The 26,462-nt window shown below is 44.2% G+C and overlaps 1 protein-coding gene across 9 annotated transcripts in view; it reads left to right on the plus strand.

Annotated features, from left to right (window-relative positions):
* Positions 1 to 26,462, plus strand: part of KMT2E (lysine methyltransferase 2E (inactive)) — a 451,336-nt gene that overhangs the window by 145,525 nt on the left and 279,349 nt on the right. For all 9 annotated transcript variants that reach the window (XR_004540680.1, XM_033959237.1, XM_033959230.1 and 6 more), the window contains 2 exons: positions 3,539 to 3,711; positions 12,793 to 12,831. Coding sequence is in view for 8 of the 9 variants with exons in the window: in XM_033959237.1 (XP_033815128.1) it covers positions 3,539 to 3,711; positions 12,793 to 12,831 (212 nt within the window). In the remaining variant the exon portion in view is untranslated. The remainder of the gene's footprint in view (positions 1 to 3,538; positions 3,712 to 12,792; positions 12,832 to 26,462) is intronic.

The raw sequence follows: 26,462 nt of genomic DNA on the forward strand, positions 1-26,462 counted from the left end.
AACCACACCGGCTTTCGTTTCCTCTTCTTACCACCTTTGCTGATATGTGGAATACATCTGGTCTGGGCTTCCATGATGGCTTTTTAAAATAATATCCACACCCTTCTACATGTAGAGTACGGACTCTCAGTGTTCCTGCAAGCCTAAGTTCAGATCTGGACATACTTCGGTCCGGCTGTAAGGTGAAATTTGTCTAGCTTCTGATGGAGTGATGTGTAGCTTGCGGGGCACCTAGACTTAGCGGTCGCAGTACAAGCCACTGTATACAGTTTGTTGGATATTCAGGCCATTGAACTGGTCCCTCTCGTAGACTCGGGTCTGGCAGATTCTCCATGTCCTTTCTCGTGCCAGTGCAAGCTCATCCAATTTGAGACCCACCCTGGCACTTGTACATATTTATGCAGCGTTCAAATTTCTGTGCTTTCGTATGGAGACATTGAACTCTGTTATAGTGATGGTGACTCCAGGTGGGTTCCTAGCTTCTCTGGACTTCACAGCGACTTATTTGCATATTCTAGTTTTCCCAGCACACTGCAAGTTTCTCAGTTTTCATGTTCTGGAAAATCATTTCTGTTTTCAACTCTGCCCTTTGGTCTGGCATCAGCTCCTTGTTCCTTCTCCAAGCTGATTGTGGTTGTGGCAGCCCGCTTCCAGAAGATGAGGCTGCAAGAGCGCCCCTACTAGATCAGCTGGCGTATCCAGGCATCCTCAGTCTCCATCGGTCCGTGGATCCAGTGATTTGGATCCTGGAGGAGCTGGGTTGGATTAGGCATTACAGGAGCAGCAATTTGACGCCGGCGCAGTCCCTGCAATACCTGGAATGGTGTTTGATGTGGTAGCGGGCCATGTCCATCTACCTGAATTGCACAGACAACAGTTGTGCTTTTAGATTTCTTATTTCCCAGACTGGACAGTTCTGTTGGCATGGGACTCTTTTCGGGACCTAATATCCATGGCGGCCCCAATAGATGTGGTGCCTTGGGTGGGGGTCACACATGCTTTCTCTCCAGCCCATTTTGCTCTTGTGCTGGATTGCACTTCTGGACGTGTTATGAGCATGTCTTCCTTGGGATCTGGAAGTCCGTGCCAGCATGGATTGGTGGTTTCTTCTGCAGTCCCTCTCCAAAGACATGCCACTATGGCTTGCTTTCTGGGCAATTGTGCTGACAGATGCCAGTGTCCTGGACTGGGGAGGCCCTTTGCTTTTGTCATCCACTTTTAGAGTATTGGCCCCCTCCCAGACAAAATGGTTGATCCTTCGGTTTGACCTGAGGGCTATTTGATTGGCTCTGGTGAGATTGCAGCAGCCTCTGGAGGGCTAAGCAGGCAGAATTTTCTCCAACAGTGCTACAGTGGTGGCATATGTCAACCACCAGAGAGGTACCAGGAGTGTGTCTCTGGCTCTGATAACTGCCTGCTCTTCCACTGGGTGGCCATCAACTTCAGTCCCTCTCAGTGGTACCTGTGGCAGGTGTCGTCGATGTTCAAGCAGATTTCCTCAGCCAATATCCCTCGGATTCGGGTGAGTGGCTGCTGTCCTCGGTGGCATTCCAGGCTATTGTGTAGTCACTGGGGTCACCCTCAGTGTGCAGGTAATGCACAAGAATGCAGTATGATTCTTCAGTGGAAACTCCGAGCCCAGAAGCGGGGGCCTGAGTACTCTAGTCCACTCTTGTCCACACCTGGCCGCACAGAATCCTGCTGTATATTTTTCCTGTTTGTGCCATGATAGGTCAAATTCTTCAATTGCTTCCGGTTTCTCAGGGGAGAGTTGTTCTGGAGGCTACAGACTTGCTTCACAGGCAGTGTTATGCAACTCTGCTGCATTTGTGCAGGGTTCACAGCCCTCAGTTGTGGGTCCATTCAGAACTCTTTCTCAGGGTCTGGTCTGCTTGGAGGCTCTGAATCGCTTTGCTCTTATGGCATGACCATTGAATGTGAAATCTTAGACGGTTGTAGCAAACTGGATATTTTGCTGTTGTTATTGCTACTCTTCTCAAATCTAAAAGGTAGACTGCCGTATCTGCCTATGCTATCGCAAAGCAGACTTTTCAACATTGGTGCAGCCAGGACAGAGTGGAGCTGTATTCTGCTCCTGTTTCTGTGGTGCTGGCTTTTTTTCCAGCTCACCTTCTTCCTTACTGCAGCTTTCCTTTGAGCCCAGGTCGTTGGGCTCTTGTTTTGAAGTCTGACTGTGGTTCTTTCTCCAGTTTCTCCCCTGACGTGGCTAGTTTTTGTAAGATGCTCTTCACCTTAGACCTCCGGTCTCTCACCATTCCCTTCATGGGACCTTAGCTGGTTCTGTCCACTTCAATGTTCCATTTGAGCCTCTGCATGACACATCTCTCTTGGACCTGACGCTACTGGTAGTTTTTATGGTGTCCATAACTTCAGCGCCTTGTGTCTTGAAACTCCAGGCTCTGTCTGGTAGGGAGTCTTTCCTGCGGATCTCAGAGACTGGGCTCTCTCTCTGCATGACTCCTTCTTTTCTACTGTAGGTGGTGGCGGCATTCCCTGTTCTTAAGGAAGTACATTTGCCTGTTTTTCAGCTTCTTGGTTTGCAGAAGTAGGACTGCATTTTGAGATAGTTGCCTTTACAAAGAGTACTCCTTCGCTGTCTAGACATCTTTAGGAGTTTTGTCTCTCTGACCATCTGTTTGTGTTGACTCTTTCTGCCCAGTGGGGTGCTCCTGCATCCAAAGCTACAGTTTCTGGATAGATCTTTGATATCAACCTATGTTCTTTCCGGTGAACTGTCTCCCGTTTCTGTTATGGTGCATTCCACCAGAAGTATGACTTCTTCGTGGACCAAAGCTGGAATAGTCTCCCCTGAGGACATTTGTTGGGCATAACTTGGTCCACTCTGCTCACGTTTGCCAAATTTTACAGAGTGGATGTGACAGCAAGATGGCCTTTGGGTCCTTGGTTTTGAGGGCTAGTGCAGTCAGTCTGCCCTAGATTTTTGCAACACCCCACATGTTTAGAATGACTTACCTATTGCACAAGAAAAAGAGATTGTCCTTACCTATCTTTTCCAGTAGATAGGTGAGTCATTCTAGACTCCTGCCCTGCCTTCCTGCGCCTGACTATTGTTGTCTTCTGCTTATGGTTCTCCAAGCTTGATTCTTGAATACTTATCATCCCTTTTTTGGGCCTTGAAGTGCATGCAGGGGTCTTTCCTGAGCTCCTTTGATACTTCTGTTGGCAGTTTGGAATTTGTTGTTCTGATGTTTCTTCTTTGAGCAGAACAGTTGATTTTTGGAAATGTTCCATTGGTGACCCTACTTCATGTACTGTTAATGGAACTCTTTATGCTTTGGTACTAACTACAGGTAGCAGTAGAGCTCCCTATGAAGTAGAGGAGAGTCATGGAAAAAATTCAGAGGATTCCTTCTGCTGATGGCTTGTGGCCATTGGGAGATAACCCACATGTTTAGAATGACTCACCTATCTACTGGAAAATATTTTATCAAGGTAAGGACAGAATCTCTGTTTGTTTTTTTTTTTTTTTAAATAATTGGTTGTTCTTAATTTAAAGATGGTGATACCAGCGCAACAGAGAGCGGTGATGAAGTCCCTGTGGAACTATATACTGCATTTCAACACACCCCAACTACAATTACACTCACTGCTGCAAAGGTTACTAAGGTCAATGACAAAAAAAGGAAAAAAAGTGGGGAAAGGGAGCAAAATGTTACAAAGTCTAAAAAGGTAAATAATTTAAAGTCCATTTATTTGTTGCCTAATCAAAGTGTCTGATGGAGTTCTTTATTGAAGAATGCATGAAATTTAAGGTCTGTTATTATAGATAACTTTTTTCAAGTATGCAAATCCCCATAGGAATAATCTAAGTTGCAAAAACATTGATATTGCAGTTTATTGCTTGAATTATTTAGTTTTAATATATGTAGGATATGGATAACATTTCTGTTTAGATCTTGAAAATACATAGATCTGTAGGTCTTAATTTGTAATAAAATGAAGTGAAACGGGATATGGTGCCAGAACTTAGGGCACGTCAAGGGCTGGAAGTAAACTTATCATATACACGCAGGCTTGGATTCTGTATAGGATGCGTGGTCTCAGAAGCCGCATGAGCAGCTTTTGATAATTGCACACAGATGTCCTATACAGAATCACGCCTAAAGCCCACCTAAGAACCCAATTCTCTAACCGATGTCCATGTTACAGACGCCATTTAGAGAATCGGGTTGCTGCTGAGCTTATTGCGGAAAGGGATCTCCCTGCCGCGATAAGTTTAGCGGCAACCCGTCCCCACCCCCCGTGAAGACTACAAGCAGGAGGGATGTCAAATCCTCCTGCTGAAACCCTACCACCACCCCGAACATTGCACGGCAGGAGGGAGGCTGTTGTCCCTCCTGCCCGACACCCACGAACCCTGCTCCGTACATCGCAGGGCTGGAGGGATGTCCGGTCCCTCCTGTTGACCCCCTCCCCAACCTGGAATCGAAGGCCGGATGGCAGGCTCGCCTCCACTGCACTGGTGGGCCTGCCCCTTCCAAGTGCATCATGGGATGCACCAGGGAGGGGCCTAAGGGCTTGATTGGCCCAGGTGCTTAAAGCTGCTCCTGTAGGGGATCTGGCCAATCGAGATCTTAGACTACTCCTAGTGCATCCCAGAATGCACTGGTAGATGGGCTTAAGATTCCGGTTGGCCCAGGAGCCTAAGGCCCTTTCTATAGGAGGGGCCCTAAACGCCTTGGCCTAATGGGCCCTTAAGCCCCTCCCTGGTGCATCCCATGATGCACTGGGAAGGGGCAGGCCCACCATTGCAGCGGAGGTGGGCTGGACGCAGGCAGCAGCCGTCTGTCCAGCCATCAATTCTAGGTTAGGGGATCCAGGTGGGGTTAGGGGGGTCCTAGAGCGGGGGAGGTATTTCTGCAGGAGGGATTGGGTATCCCTCCTGCCGGCAATGTACCCGGGAGGGTGGAGGGAGGTTGGGCGGCTGCAGCCTCTAAACTTATCATGTCAGGGAGATCCCTTGCCTTGATAAGCTCAGCAGCTGCATTTGCTTACAATGTAGGCCAGCATTTTGCTGGCTTACATTGTATGTGTCTACTGCTAGCCTAGGAAAATGTGTACGGCTGCCTAGGTCCGCCTAAGGCTACTTTCGAGCCAAGCCACGCAAATGCCTAGTCTTAGGCAAGCTTAGATGGTCCTGCGCGCATCCTTAGGCTCCCAGAGGCGCTTCCAATGTAGGCAACCTGCCTCAGGAGGTTTGTTTGAATTTTTTTTAGAAAGCATACGTCCCGATTGGCTGGTTAGGCAGCAGTTGGCCGCCTATATTCAGGTCGCTATTTATAAAATCCGGGCCTCAGTGCTTGATTTATGGATAAAGAGAAAGCTGGCACATACATTGTCTTAGAAAAAATCATGTATTTAATTTAAAAAATATTAATATCACCAACCATAGTACATATTTACATTTGGACAACAAAATCTTGGACTAATCAGTATATTTATACATTTAATACTACAGTGGCCTTAGCATGCCCTTGTGCAGTTTTATCCCGCATGCTAAGTAAGCAAGGCTGTAGAGTCAGAGTTGGAAGCAATTTTGGGTGGTGTTGGTAAAAAATGTACCAGCTCTGCTTCAAAATAAAGTGATAAATTTGTTATTTTATTCTTCTATATACATTGTCCTGGATCTAAATTACTGATAGGTTACATTTACTTGTACTTTAGATCCAGTACAAATAATTTAAAGCTTAATATGAGTTGGCATCAACAGTTTGGTGTGCCAACTCCACAGTCCTGTTGTTAAGGCCATTTCCAGTGTAATAGGTGTGTCATTCTGGATAAGAGGGTAATATCCCCATGGCCCATGGCTGTGATCCTTTCCAGATGAAATCCACTCCAGACTTTTTCTGTATCCCTCCTACGTCACTGAGAGCTCTATTGCTACCTAAAATAGAAACATGATGGCAGATAAAGGCCAAATGGCCTATCCTCAGTAACCATTACTCTTTCTGTCTCTGAGAAATCCCACGTGCCTATCCCAGGCCCTTTTAAATTCATACAGTCTCTGTCTCCACCACCTCTTCTGGGAGACTGTTCCATGCATCTATCACCCTTTCTGTAAAAAAGTATTTCTTTAGATTATTCAAGTTTCAAGTTTATTAAGAATTTGTTCTTAAGGAATGTCAAATACTTCAATGCATATGACAATTTAAAATTGGGAAACAAGTAATAAAATAACTATATACAAATAAACATACAGTGTATACGTACAAATAATTACCAGTACAAAAGGAAAGGAGGGTGAACTACAATCTTTAAAGAAAGTAGAGATACATGTAGGGAAAAAAACAAATGGAGGGTAATAGAAATTAATCTTGAAAGCATAGCTAAACATGGAAAACGTGGAAAAGAGGTAAAGGAGATTATTAGAGCATATGCTTGAATGATAGAAGAATTATGCTGTCTATGTCTCAAATGCATCCCTACACAAGTAACTTTTTAAAGAGCTTTTAAATTTTTCTAATGAGGATTCACTACGTAAGTAAATTGGTAAGTTGTTCCAGATCTGGGGTCTATAACCGAAAGATAGTAGATCTCCTAGTACCTATTACTTTTAAAGAAGGGATAGTCAGCAGATGTTGTTCTGTTGATCTGAGCGTCCTGACTGGAAAATATGGTATTAAAAGACGATCCAGAAATATTGGTGTGTTAGTTTGTTGGATTTTAAAGGTTATCAGTGCGATTTTATAGATTATTCTATGCAAGATTGATAGCCAGTGTGCTTTTTGTAACAGAGGTGTGACATGATCATATTTTTTTGAATTAGTAATAATTTTTATTGCTGTATTTTGTATGATTTGTAGTCTTCTTATTTCTTTCTGGGTTATACCATGATATAATGTATTGCAGTAATCAAGCCTAGAAATGACCAAAGAATGAATGAGAATATTAAGAACTTCTGGTTTTAAGACTTTTGTTAAGGATCTGATAAGTCGTAACTTATAGAAACAACTTTTAACCACTGAACTAATCTGATCATGAAAGGAGAGTTCTTGATCAAATAACACTCCCAGTATTTTCGTTGTTGTTATTCTGTGGAGTGGGGAGTTATCCAAGATTATTTGCGATGAGAATTTAAGATCATTTTTCCATGAAAAAAAAACATTATTGAAGATTTAGTAACTCCTGAGCCTATCCCTGTTAACTTCATCCTATGCCCTCTCGTTACAGAGTCTCAATGAAAGAGATTTTACTCATGCACATTTACATTACAAGGGTGTTTAAATGTCTCTATCATATCTCCCTTCTCCCGCATTTCTTCCAAAGTATACAGATTGAGATCTTTAAGTCTGTACCCATACGCCTTATGATGAAAATCACATATCATTTTAGTAGACTTCCTCTGGACTGACTCCATCCTTTATATATCTTTTTGAAGGTGTGGCCTCCAGAATTGTACACAATATTCTAAATGAGGTCTCACCAGAGTCTTATGCAGAGGCATCAATACTTCATTTTTCCTTCTGGTCATACCTCTTCCTATGCAACCTAGCATCCTTCTAGCTTTTGCTGCACCTTTTCAACCTATTGTCCACCTTAAGATCATCACATACAATCACACCCAAGTCCCACTCTTCTGTCGTGCACATAACTTCTTCACCCCATAAACTGTACCGTTCCCTTGGGTTTTTGCAGCCCAAATGCATGACCTTGCATTTCTTAGCATTAAATTTTAGCTGCCAAATTTCAGACCATTCTTCAAGCTTTTCCAGGTCTTTCTTCATGTTATTCACACCATCCGGCATGTCTGTTCTATTGCAGATTTTGGTATCATCCGCAAAGAGGCAAATCTTACCCGACAGCACTTCAGCAATATCGTTTATAAAAATGTGAAAAAGAACAGACCCAAGAACAGAACCTTGAGGCACACCTCTGATAACATCCCTTTCCTCAGAGCAATCTCCATTGATCACTACCCTCTGTCGCCTTCCACTCAACAAGTTCTTGACCCAGCCCATCACTTTGGGACCTATCCCGAGGGCACTCAGTTTATTTATTAGACATCTGTGTGGAACACTGTTAAAAGTTTTGCTAAAATCTAAATACACCACATCTAGCGCACATCCTCTATTTAATTATCTGGTCACCCAGTCAAAGAAATTGATCAAATTTGTCTGACAAGACCTACCTCTAGTGAATCCATGTTGCCTCAGGTCCTGTAATCTTCAGGATTCCAGAAACTTGACCATTCTCTGTTTTAAAAGCGTTTCCATTAATTTGCTTACTACAGAAGTCAGAGTTACTGGCCTGTAATTCCTTACTTTTTCTTTACTTCCACTTTTGTGGAGATGGACCATATCCGCCCTTCTCCGGTCCTCCGATACCACTCCCAACTAGAGACTTGTTGAAAAGGTCAGTCAACGGAGATACCAGAACTTCCCTAAGTTCCTTCAGCACCCTAGGATAAACACCATCCGGCCCCATCGCTTTGTCTACCTTTATTTTATCTAGCTCCTCATGAACACAACCCTCTGAAAATCGTTCAGGGTCTATTACTCCTCCATCCCTATTCACGTTTGTCATCTGCGGTCCAACTCCCTGCACTTCAACCGTGAACACAGAACAGAAATATTTGTTAAGCAATTCAGCCTTTTCTTTATCAGCTTCTACATATTCCTCCCCTTTACCTTTGAGTCACAATGCCACTTTTGCATTTCTTCCTATCACTAATATATCTAAAAAAAATGTCTTGTCTCCCCATTTTACTGTGTCAGCTATTTCTCTCCCATTTGCATCTTTGCTTTCCTGAGTACACGACCAGCCTCTCTTAACTTTTCCAGATATTTTTGCCTGTCTTCCTCTTTCTGCGATCTTTTGTAATTTATGAAAGCTAACCTCTTATTCCTTACCTTCTCAGCTACTACTTTTGAGAACCAAAACGGCCTTCTTTTCCTCTTACTTTTACTTAATTGCCTCAAAAAAGGTTTGTTGCCCTTACAATTGCTCCTTTCAGTTTTGCCAACCATATTTCCACTCCTTCCAGACGTTCCCATCCAGACAATAATTCCTTGATGTAAACCCCCATCCGAACAAAGTTAGTTTTTTTAAAGTCTAGAATCTTTGCTTTTGAATGAGCCCTCTATACCCATCTTAGTATTAAACCGTACCATTCAGTGAGCACTGGATGCCAGATGATCACCCACTGTAACATCAGAAACACTTTTCTCATTTGTAAGCACTAAGTTCCATTGCCAACTGCTGGAACACTTCTGCTTGTAGAGAATCCAGAATCTCCCTACTTCTAGAATACCCCACAATAAGGATACCCCAATCAACATCTGGCATGTTAAAATCACCTATTAGCAAAACTTCTCCTTTTTTAGATATATTATGAACGTCTATTAAATATCTATCTACTTCTTTTGTCTGTGGAGGCCTGTATATCACACCGATGTAAATATATTTACCATTCCCTCTTTCCAAATTGATCCACAGTGCCTCTTCCGTGTCCTGCAGATCCTGCAATTGTGTGGCTTTAATTTGATCTTTAACATATAACATGCAAGCCTGAAGGAGTATTTCTGTTATACTCTTTTCTTTATTTTATTCAAGTTATTTTTGAATTTTCTTTATTTTTTGTGGTGCTTGGAGCTTCCCTGTTTGTGGGTTCAGCTACCTGCGTGGAGAAGAAGCAGACGGTGGTCTGCAGCTGACAGGCCAATCGCATGTGCTACCTGTTAGCCAGCCTGCATAAGCATATTTGGAGCTCGGGGTTGTCCCCGGTTAGCACTGCTCACTTACTGCTTGGCAGGAGTTTGAGTGCAAGCTGTCAGGTATCCATATGAGGTTCAATGGTGTCTCACAGGGTGCTGGCTGCATTTTGCCCCCCTCCCCCCTTTTATTTTTTAGCTTTACACATCCATCAGTCCATAGGGTTGTGGGTTTCAGTCAGATATTGAGTCCGTCTGACAGCCCAAAGATTCAGCGTTGGAGATTCATTCTGGACGAGATAATAATTTCTTCTCCTTTTCCAGCTACCTTAGGGAGCTGAGGCAGACTCCAGCACAGGTCACAGCGAGTAAGGAGGTAAATTGGGGTGGTCTGTAAATTGCAAATTTAAATGTTTCTTCATATTTGCATATGTTCCCCCACTCCTAAAATCACCAGTTGTGTTTTTTATTTAGCCGCTTTGTAGCACCAAAGTTTAATGGTGGTAATCTTGTATTTTAGTGATTTTTTTTTTTTCTTTTTTTCTTCAAAAGTCTCCTGTACCTTCAAATCTTCTTGTTTGGCCTCAGAACTGGTGGGACTGGCGTCCTCTGGCTCTTTTACTCCTAGTACATGCCAGAATTGTGCAAAATGTGCACCGGAGGAGTGTCCTTGTGCCGCAACGCATGGAAGGGGAAGTCTAGAGCGATCGATTCAGCCTCCCCTTTGCACTCTAGGGCAATAGAACAGGCAGGATACCCTTTGAGTCAGACCATTTTCTTTTCTGGGCCTCGAAACAGCATCTGTTCCGCTTAGAAAGGTGCAGACATGCCTGCACCCAAGAAACGCAAGTTGGAGTCCTCTTCTGGAAACTCAGCTTTACCTGATTCAGCATTTTCCCCAGAATTCATCAGTTTGATGTTGAAAGCCTTTCAGAAGAGATGTCCTGTTGCAGCGCAGGCTGGAAGTGCTTTAGGCACTGCACATGGAGCAAGATCTCCCAAAATGCTCCTGCTTCACAGGCTACCGCTGACGAGGGCATGAGAGACATTATGGATGTGGAATAGATAATGATGAGTCTCTCACTATTCCCTTATTGTCTCAGGATACATCTACGTTGTTGGGAGATGCAGAGTTCCAGTCCAGCGCTTTGGAGCTCATGCTGGCTCGTAATCCGAGGGATGATCCTACAGTTCTGTGCTTATTTCAACCCGTAACTCTACTGGATCTCATTTCCAAATCTCTTTGAGAGCAGAATTTGGACTCACACATGGTTTCTTCTAGTTCCTCCTCCTTAATGAGTGTTGTGAGAATTCAGTCTTCTACATTTCCCTGACATCCTAACATCAATGTTTTAGTCTTAGAGCAGTGGGATGTTCAACAGAGGTCTCTCAAGGTAGTGAGAGCTATGATTTTGGCGATTCACGAGAACTGATGGCAGCCATTCACGGAGTGGCGCGGAACCAGGCAGGAAGTGAAAAGCTCACACTCCTGCCTTATTCACTGCTTTGCAGCAAGAAAGTAGACAGCTATCTAGCAGCAGCGTAGAAAGCTCCTGGCGATACTGCACTGGACCACCAGCATTTAAAAAAAGGTGGCTGCGGGCTGCCTACTATCAGACTCGCCAGACCACCAGACGCACCTACATAATTATAAATTAATTTGTGAATATGGGAGAGTCCTCAGTTGTCACAACTCTAAATAGGGAAACTCTAAGGTATCCCTCTAATCAAAAGAGTTGCCGATAATTCAAACCCAACAGGGTAATGGTTATGAAACATCCCTGGACCGCTCCCGTAAAGCAGTGAATAACACAAAAGTGAAGTAGTGCAATAATTCTACTAATAAATCACAGTTTAAAATTCAACTGCTGTTGCTCGAAAATAGAGCGCTTCCAGCGTCCACAGTCCATACCAACGTTGTCAAAGTCCAAATTTCACAGTCCTCCAAATGCCAACACAGATCAAAAAAATCAAAGCAGTACTTATCTTGCTGAAATAAAAGTATGAACTGTTAACCACAACGGCTCCACTTGCTGTGGACGCTGGAACTGTTTTATGTTAGAGCAACAGCAGTTGAATTTTAAACAGTGATTTATTAATAGAGTTATTGCACTACTTCACTTTTGTGTTATTCACTGCTTTACGGGAGCGGTCCAGGGATGTTTCATAACCATTACCCTGTTGGGTTTGAATTATCGGCAACTCTTTTGATTAGAGGGATACCTTAAAGTTTCCCTATTTAGAGTTGTGACAACTGAGGACTCTCCCATATTCACAAATTAATTTATAATTATAATATTATTGTGGTGTGTTTGATTGCACTAGTGATTGTTCTTCTGCTGCTCCTATAATTTAGAAACGTTAGAAGGATTATTATTTGGAATTTTGGGAAAGGGGATAGGACATGATATATATACTACCTTTCTGTATTTACAGTAAAAGCAATTTACATGTTATATACACTACTTATTTTGTACCAGGTACAATAGAGGGTAGTAGGAATCAAACCCAGTTCCCCATATTGGGCCTCTGCACTAACCACTAGGCTAGGGTACCCCTCTACTAGTCTTCTCGGTTCCCTCCCACCCTAAAGTTAGACTGGAAACCACTATGCTTACTGCTTTAAGCAACATCACTCCCTCATTAGGATATAATCTGCTCTCAGATCTAAGACTTGAAACCATAAGTGTAGTTTCCCTGTTTAGTTTGGTGAAAAACAAGGAGGGGGGGGGAAGGATCTAATTGAGAACCAGTACTTAGAGCATTAGGCAAGGAATTGCTTCCCAATGACACCTAAACTTGGAATCTCCATTGCCCAATTAAAATCTAGCTTGACAACTTTAATTTTTTAGGCTTGTTTTTGATCAGCATTCACTTGACCCTCACAAAGCCTAATAGGTGACAGGAGCTATCAAACTAGTGCACCAGTTCTTCTGGAAATTATGACAGCAACCTCTTCTTGTCACTTGTGATTATAGTAATTTTGATTTTAGCCCTGTAAACATTTTAGATATGCACTTTTCAAGTGTTTGTACCCATAACATGTAACTTCTTCTATATAGTAGATTTACCTGATGTAAAATGTTCTCACTTATTTTAGGCTTTTCGTGAAGGATCTCGGAAGTCTTCCAGGGTAAAGGTAAATAAAACTTAAATTTCATTCTTACTGATTACAATTATTTTCATTCTGTGCTTGTGAAATTTCTTTGTTCTGAAACCTAGACCTGGTGGGTCCTTAGATGCTTTAGCCCAGTCTTGGGAACTGTAGAGATGACCTATTGTTGGTGTGCTCCCTTGTATCTCTTAGGGAGAGGAGGAGATAGTGGGTGCTGTGGATGGGCAGACTGGATAGGCCATTTGGCCTTTATCTGCCATCATGTTTCTGTATATTAAAGTTTCTGGATTCATGGATAGTACATGAACCATGTAGGAAATGGTCTGTCAGCCAAATGTGCAAAATGATCTAAATCCTTGACATATTACAGACCTTAGTTTCACAACCTACCTTTGTTTTATAAATGCATACAACTATAACAAGTCAGAAACTTACCCCACCTCTGCATCCAGAGGTTGTGAGATCAAATCCCAGTGCTGCACCTTGTGATCCTGGGCAAGTCACTTAATCCTCCAGTGCCCACTGCTTTGAATGTCAGCTTTGAATGCCAAAGCCCCAAAAAGCAGCATACAAGTCCCCAGTCCCTTTCCCTTTTGTGCAGCAGACTCTTCTATTCTATTCATTTCCATTTTGGTCTCTTCCTCCCCTTGCCTAACAAATAACATTGTTTCCCAGTGTTATTTATCCAGCTTTTATACTTCCTCCTAATAGTCGCAAAATTGTGGAGGTGCCTATGCTGCAGTTCCATCAGCTTGCTTATTGAGCAGTAATTACCCAATCACATCAGCAGGTTAAACTGTGGAGATCACCCATTTCCAATTTAGAGCAATTTCACAGCAGGTTGTCAGTGTTTCTCAGATGCTTTATTCTTCTTATTCATTCACTGGGCCAGTCCAGAACTAATGAGTTTTGCCCCTCTACAATTAGTTGTGAATCTCTGCCCTACATATGAGGGACGTTCAATAATTTATCTACCTCAGTTGGAAAGAAAAGAGTTTTCAAAAAACGTTTGTTTTATTTTTTAATATAGTCCCCTGTTAGCTCCATACTCTTCATCCACTTTTCCTGCAATGACTTTAATCCCTATGAAAAGAATTCTTCTTTTACACCTTCAAACCAGTACGTCTCATATTCCTTGATGTCTTCATCACTTGAAAACTACTTTCTACTGAGAGATTTCTTTAAAACTCGGAACAGGAAATAATCTGAGTCAGCCAGATCAGGACTGTAGGGTGGATGGTTCAGCTGCTGAAACCCACATTCTCAGATGGTAGCCTGTAATTGTTGTGACATATGCACCAGATCATTGTCGTGAAGAAGCAGCATGCCTGCTGTGAGTTCTCCTTGTCTATTCTTGATTGATTCCTGCAAAGCAACAATTGTGTTGGCATCTGTCTTCCTGGTTATGGTTGTCTTGTGAGGCATTGGCTGCAAAGCAAAAGTCCATCATCCCAGAAGATAGTTGCTATGACTTTGCCTGCAGACTTTTCTGTCTTGAACTTTTTTGGGGTGGGGGATGACTTGTGCTTCCACTGCATTGACTCCATTTTGGATTCAGGATCTCTGTGATAAACCTAAATCTCATCTCCACCCATCTCCAGTCACCAAAAGATGAAAAAAATTTACTTGGTCTTCATGGAGCATCTCATTTCTCCTGACAGCACTGGAGCCTCGTGGCCTTCTGATATGGCATCAACATTCTTGGAGCCCTTATTGAACTAACCTTGAACATGCCCAACTTTTCATGAATTATTTTCCAGACTGTACCTGCCGAGATGCCCATTTCTTTATCTATATGGGAAACCTTAATTCATCTGTCTGTCAAAATTAAATCCTCAACTTTCTTGCATATTTCTGTAGAAGTTGCATCTATAGGAAGTCCAGTGTGAGAGTCATCTTCAACAGACTCTCTATCCCACTTAAACTGCTTGCTACAAACTATTACTTTGTAGGATAATGGGGCAGACGCGCCATAAACTACAGTCATGTGTTCATGGATCTCCTTTGACTTTTTCCTTTGTTTCGTGAGAAATTTTAGTGCTGAAAGGTGCTCCAAATCTAGCAGTTTCTTACTTGATTCACATGAGGACCCTCATAACATCTTGTCTCTTAGAATGTTAGACTCACACTGAGCCACAATTCTGCATGAGTAACCTTGAGAAATGTCACAACATGGACAAACTTGTTTCAACACGCTTGCTACTTTCTTTCATACTCAGGTAGATAAATTATTGACCACCCTTCCAGCCAGCTCAGTGTTTTTTTTTTTGTCTCCAGCATAGCATACAGCTATTCTAGACATGTATCCTGGGCCCACCTGGATGAGTGGGAGTTCTCTGGATCTTCTGGCTTTCTGGAATACCCAGAGGAATCCTGGTCCCTTTCATATTCCTTTTTCTCTCTCAGCCCTTTATTCAGTTCTATCATCTGTGCTGCCTGCTGCTCTGGGCTGCGTTTTAGGAAGAAGGAGGTTCAGAAGGAGAGAAATGTGGAGTACATGGTTGGCTTAGCTCTTGGTTAAGGGAGCTGCTGAGTTGTGTGGGGCCGCAGGCCTGGGACAGTGGAAGCTACACCCTGGATGGTAAGAGAAAGAGAGAAATTGGGACAGGATGCACAATGCTCCTACACCATAGAAAAAATTATGTGGTAGGAGTGAATTTTACAGAGTGGGTGATGCTCAACATGAAAAACTTGCAAATTACATATGCATGCAGCCCTGATAAAAGAGGAGGAACTATGCCTGCTCAGAAGAGCAGTTGCTAGGCACAGCTTTCCTCCCAATCCCTCCAGTCAAAAATTTATTCTGCCACTGCTGTTCTCCCTGTTCACTACTACCCTGCACCTAGGCACCAGGGTGCCAGTACATTGAAAATGAATGGGAAGGAATACCCATCTGCATGTGCTCCTGGGGTGGAGAGTGGTGCAATCTCCCCTGGAGGAATGCAGGTCTTGAAAGACGCAGAATTGGACCCTCAGGGGATGATGGTGGCTGCCGAGAAGAGGATCCAGAGAAGCAATCTGGCCAAGAGGATGACACTCCTCAAAGAAGTAAGGTGGTGCAAAAGGGAGTTTATAAGTTGCTTTAGGCAGCCCAGTATACCTGTGGCGAAGAACCAGAGGGCCCTGCAATACAAGCTAAATGTTCTGAAGAACATGCTGGTGATGACTGATAGAGACCCAGGAGGAGAAAGTCTCTCAGCCAGGTGCAAGAGCAAAAGACTTTAATATGGAAGGCTAGTCCCAGGGACAGGCAGACGGCAGGAGCTGATGATTAGAGATTACTTGTTCTTTGAAGAATTTAACCAGTGCCAAGATGAGGAGTTCTGGAACCCAGTAATTATCCCAGGGCAAGCAGGCAGCCTGTTCTCACATATGGGTGACGTCATCGACGGAGCCCGGATGCGGAAGCCTCGCAAGCAGACTTGCTTGTAGAAACTTAGAAGTTTGTTACTTCGTGCCTTCTCTCACTGCGGTTTGTGTTTTTTTTTCTTCACAAATTGCTGTTTTCTTTTATTTCTAGTTAAAAAAAAAAAAAAAATTATTTTCTTCCATTCACCTGGAGGGGCAGGACGCTCAGCCGCAGCCCAGGGGCTTCGACTTTGCGGCGGCTATTTTTCCTTCTATGTCCCGGCCAGCAACGGGCTTCAAGAAGTGTAGCCAGTGCCAGCGTGTGATTTCCCTCACGGACCCACACCGTCGGTGCCTCAACTACCTTGGGCTGAGCCATCAACCGAAGTCGTGTGAGCGCTGTGCTACTCTTCAATCTCGTGCCCGTAAACGTAGTCAAATTTTAATGGAGAAGCTTTCATCTTCGAAAGTGGGCGAGGGTCCACCCTCTACCGAAGGCCCTCCTGCCTCCATGACTCCGACCTCGAGCATCATCAAGCCTTTCTCGTTTATGGTGGCTCTTGCTTCGAGTTCACCTGCTGTATCTTCTCCTGGTTCCTCAGGTCAGATAGCTCAGCAGAAAGTTCCAGCGATGGTCCTCAAGCTTGCTAAGACTTCCAAGTCGAAGCACATTTCCACTGCTTCTTTGGAACCTCCAGCCATAGCAGGTGGTCTGGTTTCAGATGCGGATCCATCCTTGCCGGCTTTCTTCCAGACCATGTTAGAGCAGCAATTTATTCAGTTCCTAACTAAAATGGGACCGAAGCTAGCTACTCTAATCCAGCCTGGGCATTCTGCAGATTCCCGTGAGGTCGAGCCTCTTCCTATGCCTTGGGCTGAGCCTTCACACAATATGCAGGGAGCAGAGTCTTTGCGAGTGTCTGGTCTGCCATCTATGCACTCTAAGCAAGGAGTAGATTCTTTGTAAGTGCCTCGACAGGAATCCTCACAATCCATACAAGGAGCAGAGTCTTTGGGAGTGCCTCGAGATTCCTCCACCAAGCCTCCGGAGCTTCGATCTACAGCTTCTAGTCCCATCCATTCCTTGGTGGCAACGTCTGCTTCCATCTCCGAAACCAAGTCTCCTCGATCCTCGAGACCTGCTTCCTGGCACCATTCTTGTCGTCGATCGAGACCTACCTCGAGGCCTACCTGCAGGCATAGCTTTTCTTTCAACTAAGCCTTGATCTACACCTTCCAGCTCTACTAGACCTCTGACTCCTCGATCGATGTCTCCGCTTCCAGACCTCGAGGACTCAGTGGCTTCTATTGCTTCGTCCAAGTCTCCTTATTCTTTTGATAATTATTTTCCTGCCGAAGCTTCATATTCGACCCAGGCTGCCTCGAGGTCCTCGAGTCCCTCTTGAGGCAAGGCATTAGCAGATCAGCTATCTTTCTCTTCTTTTCTTCGTCAGATGGCTGTTGACTTGGACCTTCAGTTAGATGCTGGTTCTAAATACTCTAAGGCAGGGGTCTCAAAGTCCCTCCTTGAGGGCCGCAATCCAGTCGGGTTTTCAGGATTTCCCCAATGAATAGACATGAGATCTATATGCATGCACTGCTTTCAATGCACATTCAATGGGGAAATCCTGAAAACCCGACTGGATTGTGCCCTCAAGGAGGGACTTTGAGATCCCTGCTCTAAGGAGTACCTCGAAATCATGCATCTTCTTCAACCTCCTGCAGAGTCACTTAAGCTTCCCCTTCATAAGCTTTTGTCTCAGACTTTTACACGATGCCTGGAGACTCCTTATGCAATTCCTGCTGTTCTAGGCAAGTTGGACTCCAGGTATAAAACTCTACATTGCAAAGGATTTGAGAATTCGCAGTTGTCTCATCAGTCCCTGCTTGTGGAGTCTTCCTTGAAAAGATCCCACCCTCTAGAGTTTATGCTACCGTTCCTTCTGGAAGGGAAGGGAAAACCATGGACAAATTTGGACATAGCCTTTATGATGTCCTCCAAAGTCCTCAATTATAATTTTCATTTTGTCACTTATTTCAAGTTCCTCATTGATCTTCTTCCTAAATTTCTCAGCTATTTAGATACACAAAAGCACTTTGAATTTCAAGAAGTCATAGCCACTCTGTTGCAACTCAGATTACATCTTCTTCAGTCTTCTTATGACGCCATTGAGTTGTCCGCCAGGGTGACTGCTTGTTCTGTAGCAATGCACTGCCTAGACTGGCTTCGCACCATTGACATGGACCCTAATCTTCAGGACTTCTTGGCCAATATTCCTTGTGCAGGCAATGACCTCTTCAATGAATCTATTGAGGCAGCCACCAAGAAATTGTCTGAACATGAAATATCCTTTGCTTCTATTGTCAGACCAAAGCCTAAGCCAGCTCCTGCCAAGCCTGCACACCCTCCTCCAATTTGCTCCGAGAGCGGCTCCTCCTAAGAAACAGCAGAATCAGAAGCAACAGAAATCTCAACTTTCTGCTGCACCTAAGGCTGCACAGCCTTTTTGACTGTTTAAAACAGAGCATAACCTCTACCATTCTGTCTCTGTCCTCCCTTCTCCCCATTGGAGGCCATCTCCATTTTTATCACCGATGGGAGATAATTACATCCGACCTCTGGGTGCTGTCAATCATCAGGGAAGGATACTCTCTTCATTTCACTCAGGTTCCACCAGAGCTTCCTCCAAGAGAGTATCCTTCCAGTCCATCCCAGACTGCCCTTCTTCAGGAAGCTCAAGCTCTGCTTCATCTCTGTGCCATCGAACCAGTTCCTTTGGAACAGCAGAACATGGGGTTTTACTCCCGTTATATATTTTTTCCGAAGAAGACGGGCGATCTGCGATCCATTCGGGATCTCAGGGCTCTCAACAAATTTTTAGTCAAAGAAAAATTTTGCATGTTGTCCCTAGCGGCCCTTTACCCCCTTCTAGATCAGAACGACTGGTTATGCTCTCTGGATCTCAAGGAGGCTTATACTCATATTCCCATTCATCCGGCCTCCCATCAATATCTGAGGTTTCGGGTGGGGAATCTGCATTATCAATACCCTTTGGCCTAGCTTCATCTCCCAGAGTGTTCACCAAGTGCCTGGTAGTAGTAGCAGCAGCTCTAAGGATCTGCACTGCAGACCCCTACTCCTCAACCCCCATACCGGTCCACATCTCCTTATACCGCTCGGTAAAACAAAAAGTCCCTACTTTCTCACCCCACACTTCACAGAACCAACCTAATACAAGTCCGCCCCTAACCCTCCACCCTCCCGCAATCCTAACAAGCACTGCCCTAAAAAACCAAGGTCACTAAAAAAATTAGCTTACGCTCACAACTACCCAGTCGCCCACTCCAACCAACAGAACCTACTAGGTTTCTACCTAAACATTAGATCACTGAGGAACAAAGCCATTCTGATCAACGATTGGCTGATTGAAACTACCCCTGACTTTGTCCTACTCACTGAAACCTGTTTGCACTCAGACAAGGATATCATAATCAAAGACTTTCTGCCCCCAGGATTCAAGATTCTCTCCCTGGCCAGAACCTGGGGAAGAGGAGGAGGTCTAGCAATAATCTTTAGAGACCAGCTCAATTGCACTGTACTCAACACCAAATCCTCTCCTAACTCTGAAATACTAGCCTGCTCTCTCAATTCCAAATCCCTGGCCTCCTCCCTAACAATTACTTTATTCTATATCCCACCAAAAAAATGGACTCTAGCCAAAGAGGACTTTGCGGAAGCCTTACTTACTAACTCCTTAACAAGCCCATACAACCTACTGTGCGGGGACATCAACATCCACCTAGAGCAACTTGATCAACCAGAAGTATCGGATTTTTGGTCACTCATCTCCCAACTAGGCTTCCTCAAACCCCCTCCAATCAAAACTCACCAAAGAGGTCATCAGCTAGACCTGGTGACCTTCTCCTCCAAAGTCCTGTCCAGCCCAAAATTACATTGGAGACAAGCCAATTGGACAGACTCCCTATGGTCTGATCACAGACTCTATGAATTTTCCATTGGCTGCCAACAAAAAACCTCAAAAAACAACAAAACTAGAAACATCCAAACTCACACCACCAGGGGAAAGATAGACCCAGAGGAATTCTGGTCTCGCTATGAAAAGAACACAAAACAAAGCGAAGAAATAGAACAACTTATGACCGTCTGGATCACTGACAGCACAGACATTTTAAACGAAATTGCCCCCATAAAAACCCGCCAAATCAGAACTACAAAGCAGGAGGGATGGTTCAACGCAGAGCTGCTACTGATGAAGAGGGACCTTAGAAAATCTGAAAGAGTATGGCTAAAGTCCGGAACCCAGGAACACAGAGTCACCTGGAGACTTAAACTAAAAACCTATAAAAACCTTACCAAGGAAAAACGAAAAAAATTCTACTCACACAAAATTGGTGACTTTACAAATAATAGTAGCAACCTCTTTAAGCTGGTTAATGACTTATACAACATCGAGACACTCACTAACAACCATGAAGAACCCACACTAACCGTAAACACCTTAGCTGATTTCTTCATCTCCAAGATCCAAAAACTAAGATCTACTTTACCTACCTCATCCAATCCCCTTGAGCTCTTTCCCATTCTTCCAGACACCGACATACTCAAACCAGACCAAGGGTCCAGAGCAGATCTAAATTGGAACCAATTCACAACACTCGACTGGAAAACCTTCAACAAACTCTACAACAAATATTCTAACTCCTTCTGCAAACTGGACACCTGCCCCCCAAACGTCATGAAAACTGCTCCGATCCACTTCAAAGCCAACATGCTAACCTGGGTTAACTTCCTACTTTCCTCAGTAAACTTTCCACCAGAGCAAGGCCATATTATGTTAACCCCAATCATAAAGAACCCCCAAATGCCCCATCTAATTACAGACCAATCGCTAGCATCCCACTATTCACCAAAATTGCAGAAGGGGTGGTAAAAGCTGAACTCACAGCATATCTGGATAAATTCAACATACTTAGCGACAATCAATCGGGCTTTCGCGCAGACCACAGCACCGAAACCATCATAGCAGCCTTACTTGACCACTTGCACACACTCTTTAGCCAGGACTCCAGCACCTTGATCCTTCAACTCGACCTGAGTAGTGCGTTTGACCTAGTCGACCACAACATTCTCCTAGAATGCCTGACCCACATTGGCATCTCCGACCAGGTCCTCAACTGGTTTCACAGGTTCCTACGAAACAGATCCTACAGGGTACTCAAAAATGACTCTTCCTCATATAGCTGGGATAACTCCTGCGGTGTGCCGCAGGGCTCCCCCCTGTCCCCCATCCTATTTAATATCTACCTCGCCTCCTTGGGTAACCTCCTTCACAACCTCAAGCTCAAATTCTTCATATATGCAGATGTCATCACAATAGCCATCCCTCTTACCAGCTTCTTCCCAGAACTACTCACCTACATCACAAGCATACTTAACCAGATAGAACTCTGGATGCTTTCCTATAGACTAAAACTAAACCCGAACAAAACAAAATTCTTCCTAGCCACCCCCAACGACAAAATCAAAGACACCACAATCCAAGTGAAAGGACTGGTTTTCCCCCTCGAACAAACATTAAAAATACTGGGAGTCACACTAGACAAACATCTATCCCTAGAAAATCACACCGATCTTACTGTAAAGAAATGCTTCTCGGTGCTCTAGAAACTGCGCACCATAAAAAAATACTTTGACGACTCCTCATTCCGCCTACTGGTACAGTCCTCCATTCTCAGCGTACTGGACTATTGCAATATCATTTACTTGAACTCCACGAAGAAAACCACTAGGAGACTAAAATTGATCCAAAACACTGCTGTCCGCATCATATTCAACCTGAACAAATTGGACCACATCACTCCGTTCTACCACCAACTTCATTGGCTGCCTTTCGAATCCAGAGTCTTCTTCAAATTCGCCTGCTTCTGCTACAAAACAGTTTTTGGCCTTTTACCTAGTTACCTCAATCAACATTTCACTATGAATCTCACCAACAAGAACTCCCGCAGAATCCAGTTGTTCGTCTTCCCCTCCATAAAATTTTGTCACCTCAAAAGATTCCTTGACAAAACCTTTGCTTACCAGGCGGCTAAGCTGAACCCTTGGCTAGCCCAATTGGTACTTGAGGCCCCTACCTACCTTAGCTTCAGAAAACTACTCAAAACGCACCTTTTCTGCGAACAGGTCCTTTAACCCCTTTCCACCTGCAACTACCCCTTTCCCACTCTCTCACCGCTCCTACTGCTCTTCCCCTTCCTCCTCCCCCTATACTTGGTCTCCTCTCTCGTTTTCTCTTACCTTCCATCCCTACCTTCGATGCTGCTTGTACTTTTGATAAAACTCTGTTAAAGCGTCCCCATGCTCCCTTCTTCATTGCTTGTAACTTTGTCAAAATTTTGTAAATTCGTGTGTCATCGTGGATCTTAATTAACGGATGTGAACCGCCTAGAACTTCTTGGGTATGGCGGTATACAAGAATAAATTATTATTATTATTATTATTAAGGAACCATGGTCTTCAGGTGTTTCCCTACCTAGACAACTGGCTCATCAAGGATTCGACATCTCAGGAGGTTATTGTAGCGACCCAACGGACTACGTGTTCCTACAAAGTTTGGGATTCGAAATCAATTTTCCCAAATCCCAACTTCAGCCCTCAGAATCTACAATTCATCGGAGCTGTTCTGGACACTATCCAGCTCAGAGCATTCCTTCCGCAACAACGTCTGGAAGCTCTCCTTTAACGCTGTCATGCAGTGTCTTCCCGCTTTTCAATCTCAGCAAGACACATGATGGTACTACTAAGTCACATGGCCTCCACAGTACACATGACTCCTTTTGGCAGACTTCACCTCAGAATTCCTCAGTGGACCCTGGCATCTCAGTGGACGCAGGCTTGCGACCCACTTTCTTGACACATTGCAGTCACTCCTTCCTTCAGACAGTCTCTCTGCTGGTGGATGCTCTCTTCCAATCTCTCCAGAGGCTTACTGTTTCAAACGCCCCCCCCCCATCAGAAGGTCCTCACAACAGATTCCTCGACCTATGCTTGGGGGCGCTCATCTCGATGGTTTCCGTACTCAAAGCCACTGGACCAGTGCGGATCGTCGGTATCGCATCAATCTGTTGGAACTCAGAGCGATCTTCAACGCTCTCAAAGCTTTTCAACATCTTCACGACCAGGTAGTCCTCATTCGGACAGACAACCAAGTTGCCATGTAGTATGTCAACAAACAGGGAGGAACGGGATCGTCCTCCCTTTGTCAAGAAGCTCTGAAGGTTTGGGGCTAGGCGATCCATCACAAAACTTTCCTAAAAGCTGTCTACATCCAAGGGGCGAAAAATTGCTTAGCGGACAACTTGAGTCGTCTTCTGCAACCTCACGAATGGACACTCCATTCCTCGCCTCTACATCACATTTTTTCACAATGGGGAACGCCTCAGATAGATTTCTTTGCAGCTCCCCACAACCACAAACTGCCTCATTTCTGTTCCAATAAATATTCTCCTCATTGCCTCGAGGCAGAAGCTTTCCTACTGGAATGGCCAAATCTCTTCCTGTATACATTCCCTCCGTACCCTCTCATTCTAAAGATTCTTGTCAAGTTAAAGAACGCTCATGTCATCATGATTCTGATTGCTCCTCGGTGGCTGAGACAACCTTGGTACTACCTTCTACTTCAACTCAGCAGCAGGGAGCTAAATCTTCTGCCAGTTTTTTCCTTCTCTGCTTACACAGAGTCAGAGATCTCTACTTCATCCCAACCTGCAGTCTCTACACCTGACAGCTTGGTACCTCTCAACATAACTTCTCTTCAGTTTTCTCAACCTGTAAGAGACATTTTAGAGGGTTCTAGGAAGCCTACCACTAGACAATGCTACCACCAAAAATGGACTAGATTTTCTACGTGGTGCATTTCTCGCGATAAGGAGCTTCAACATTCCTCCTTATCTTCTGTGCTAGATTATCTTTTGCACTTATCCACCTCTGGCCTCAAGCCTACATCGATTCGAGTCCATCTCAGTGTAATTGCTGCTTTCCATCAGCCTATTGAAGGGAAACCCCTCTCTGCTCATCCGGTGGTTTCCAGAATCATGAAAGGACTTTTCAATGTCAAACCTCTTTTCAAACCGCCTCCAGTGGTTTGGGATCTCAATGTTGTTCTTGCTCAATTGATGAAGCCTCCATTTGAACCAATGTCTACTGCTCATCTGAAGTATCTTACTTGGAAAGTGGTGTTTCTCATTGCCCTCACATCTGCTCAAAGAGTCAGTGAGCTGCACCTTTCACTGTGTTCCATCATGATAAGATGGTCCTTCGTACTCATCCTAAATTCCTACCTAAAGTGGTTTCAGAATTTCATCTCAACCAATCCATTGTTCTTCCAGTGTTTTTCCCAAGGCCTCATTCTCACCCTGGAGAATCAGCTCTTCATGCTCTGGACTGTAAGCGTGCTTTGACCTTCTACTTGGAACACACCAAACCACACAGAACTGCTCCTCAACTTTTTGTCTCCTTTGATCCAAACAAGTTGGGACATCCAATCTCTAATCTCAACTGGATGGCTGCTTGTATCTCTTTTTGCTATGCTCAGGCTGGATTACAACTACAGAGTCGAGTCACAGCCCATAAATTCAAAGCAATGGCAGCTTCAGTAGCTTTCCTCAGATCTACACCTATTGAGGAAATTTGCAAAGCTGCTACTTGGTCCTCAGTTCATACGTTCACTTCTCACTATTGTCTGGATGTTTTCTCCAGATGGGATGGCCATTTTGGCCAGGGAGTATTACAAAATTTATTCTCCTAAGTTGCCAACGCTCCTACCATCCCACTCTAGTTAGCTTAGAGGTCACCCATATGTGAGAATAGGCTGCCTGCTTGTCCTGGGATAAAACACAGTTACTTACCGTAACAGTTGTTATCCAGGGACAGCAGGCATCTATTCTCACAACCCACCCACCTTCCCTGGTTGGCTTCTCTGCTATGCTAGCTATATGAAATGAGGAGACGCGCCCTGCGCTGGGCAGGAAGGCACTCGCGCATGTGTGGTGCGGCTGTCTTGAAACTTCTAAGTTTCTACAAGCAAGTCTGCTTGCAAGGCTTCCGCATCCGGGCTCTGTCGATGACGTCATCCATATGTGAGAATAGCTGCCTGCTGTCCCTGGATAACAACTGTTATGGTAAGTAATTGTGCTATAGGAAGTGGACTATCCCAGAAGTGACAGACATTAGAGGATGTGTCCATGGAGCAGATGGACAATCAAGCTTAACACTTGCAAGGCCATTGGCATGACAGGGCCCATTGGCTGCATTGTTTATTATGACCTGTTCACATGAGTATGCATGCAGAATGGAGTGTGAAAAGTACAGTTATGTGTGGTGAGAGTCCTGGGACAGTCTCAGAGATTGTCTTGCGGGTGAAGGTCCTGGGTGTTCTTAGAGTGAGTATTCCTCAACCATTTGGGGAGAATCCCTGAATAGAAACAGGCACCCAATCCCATTAGGGTTGAGCTGAGCAGGAAGGAATGTGAAGGAGTAAGGGTTTCTTTCAATAATGTTACCATTCTGCTTCCATACAGCAGGGACCGCTAGCCCAAGAGTGAGCAGACTACATGTCCCAGAACACATGGGGCTCTACAGCTCAGTGCTGAGACACTTTAACAAGGCAACCCTGCTGAGTCAGGGGGCAGGACTCAGCAGGGAGGTGTTTATCTGCTCCAAAGTAGAATCATTCAGGTAGGTCCCTGAGGAAGAGACTTTCCTGAGCAGAGAAAGCTCAGAGGTAAAACACTTTCCTAGCCGGGGGTTGCTACAGAACTCTGGGAAGAAGTGGAATTGTAAGTGGGATTGCTAGGTGAGACAACTGGGAGCTGGGCTGTAGTAAGCCAGTATTTTGTGATAGGTAAACTGTTGGGGCATGGCAGAGATTGGCCACAGCCATAAACTGGAATTTATAAGTACAGTAGGCGGACAAAGTAATCTGTTACTGCTTTCTTGGGTTTTTGTATCCCAATGATTCCTTGCTGAAAATTTCAGGATATAAGAAACTATATGGTATAGTAAATGCATCACTATTAATTTTGTTTGTATTAAATCTTAGTTGCCAAATTGTGGACCATTCTTCAGGCTTTGCTAGGTCCCTTCTGATATTATCACCACAGTTGGTGGTGTCTATCTTGTTATAGTTTTAGTATCTTCCACAAAGGGGCAAACCTTAACAGACAGCCCTTATAAATATTGCTTGCAAAAATGTTAACAACCAGGCCAAGAACTGATCCTTGCAACC

Source organism: Geotrypetes seraphini, chromosome 9 (assembly GCF_902459505.1).
Source record: "Geotrypetes seraphini chromosome 9, aGeoSer1.1, whole genome shotgun sequence".
Taxonomy (NCBI): domain Eukaryota; kingdom Metazoa; phylum Chordata; class Amphibia; order Gymnophiona; family Dermophiidae; genus Geotrypetes; species Geotrypetes seraphini.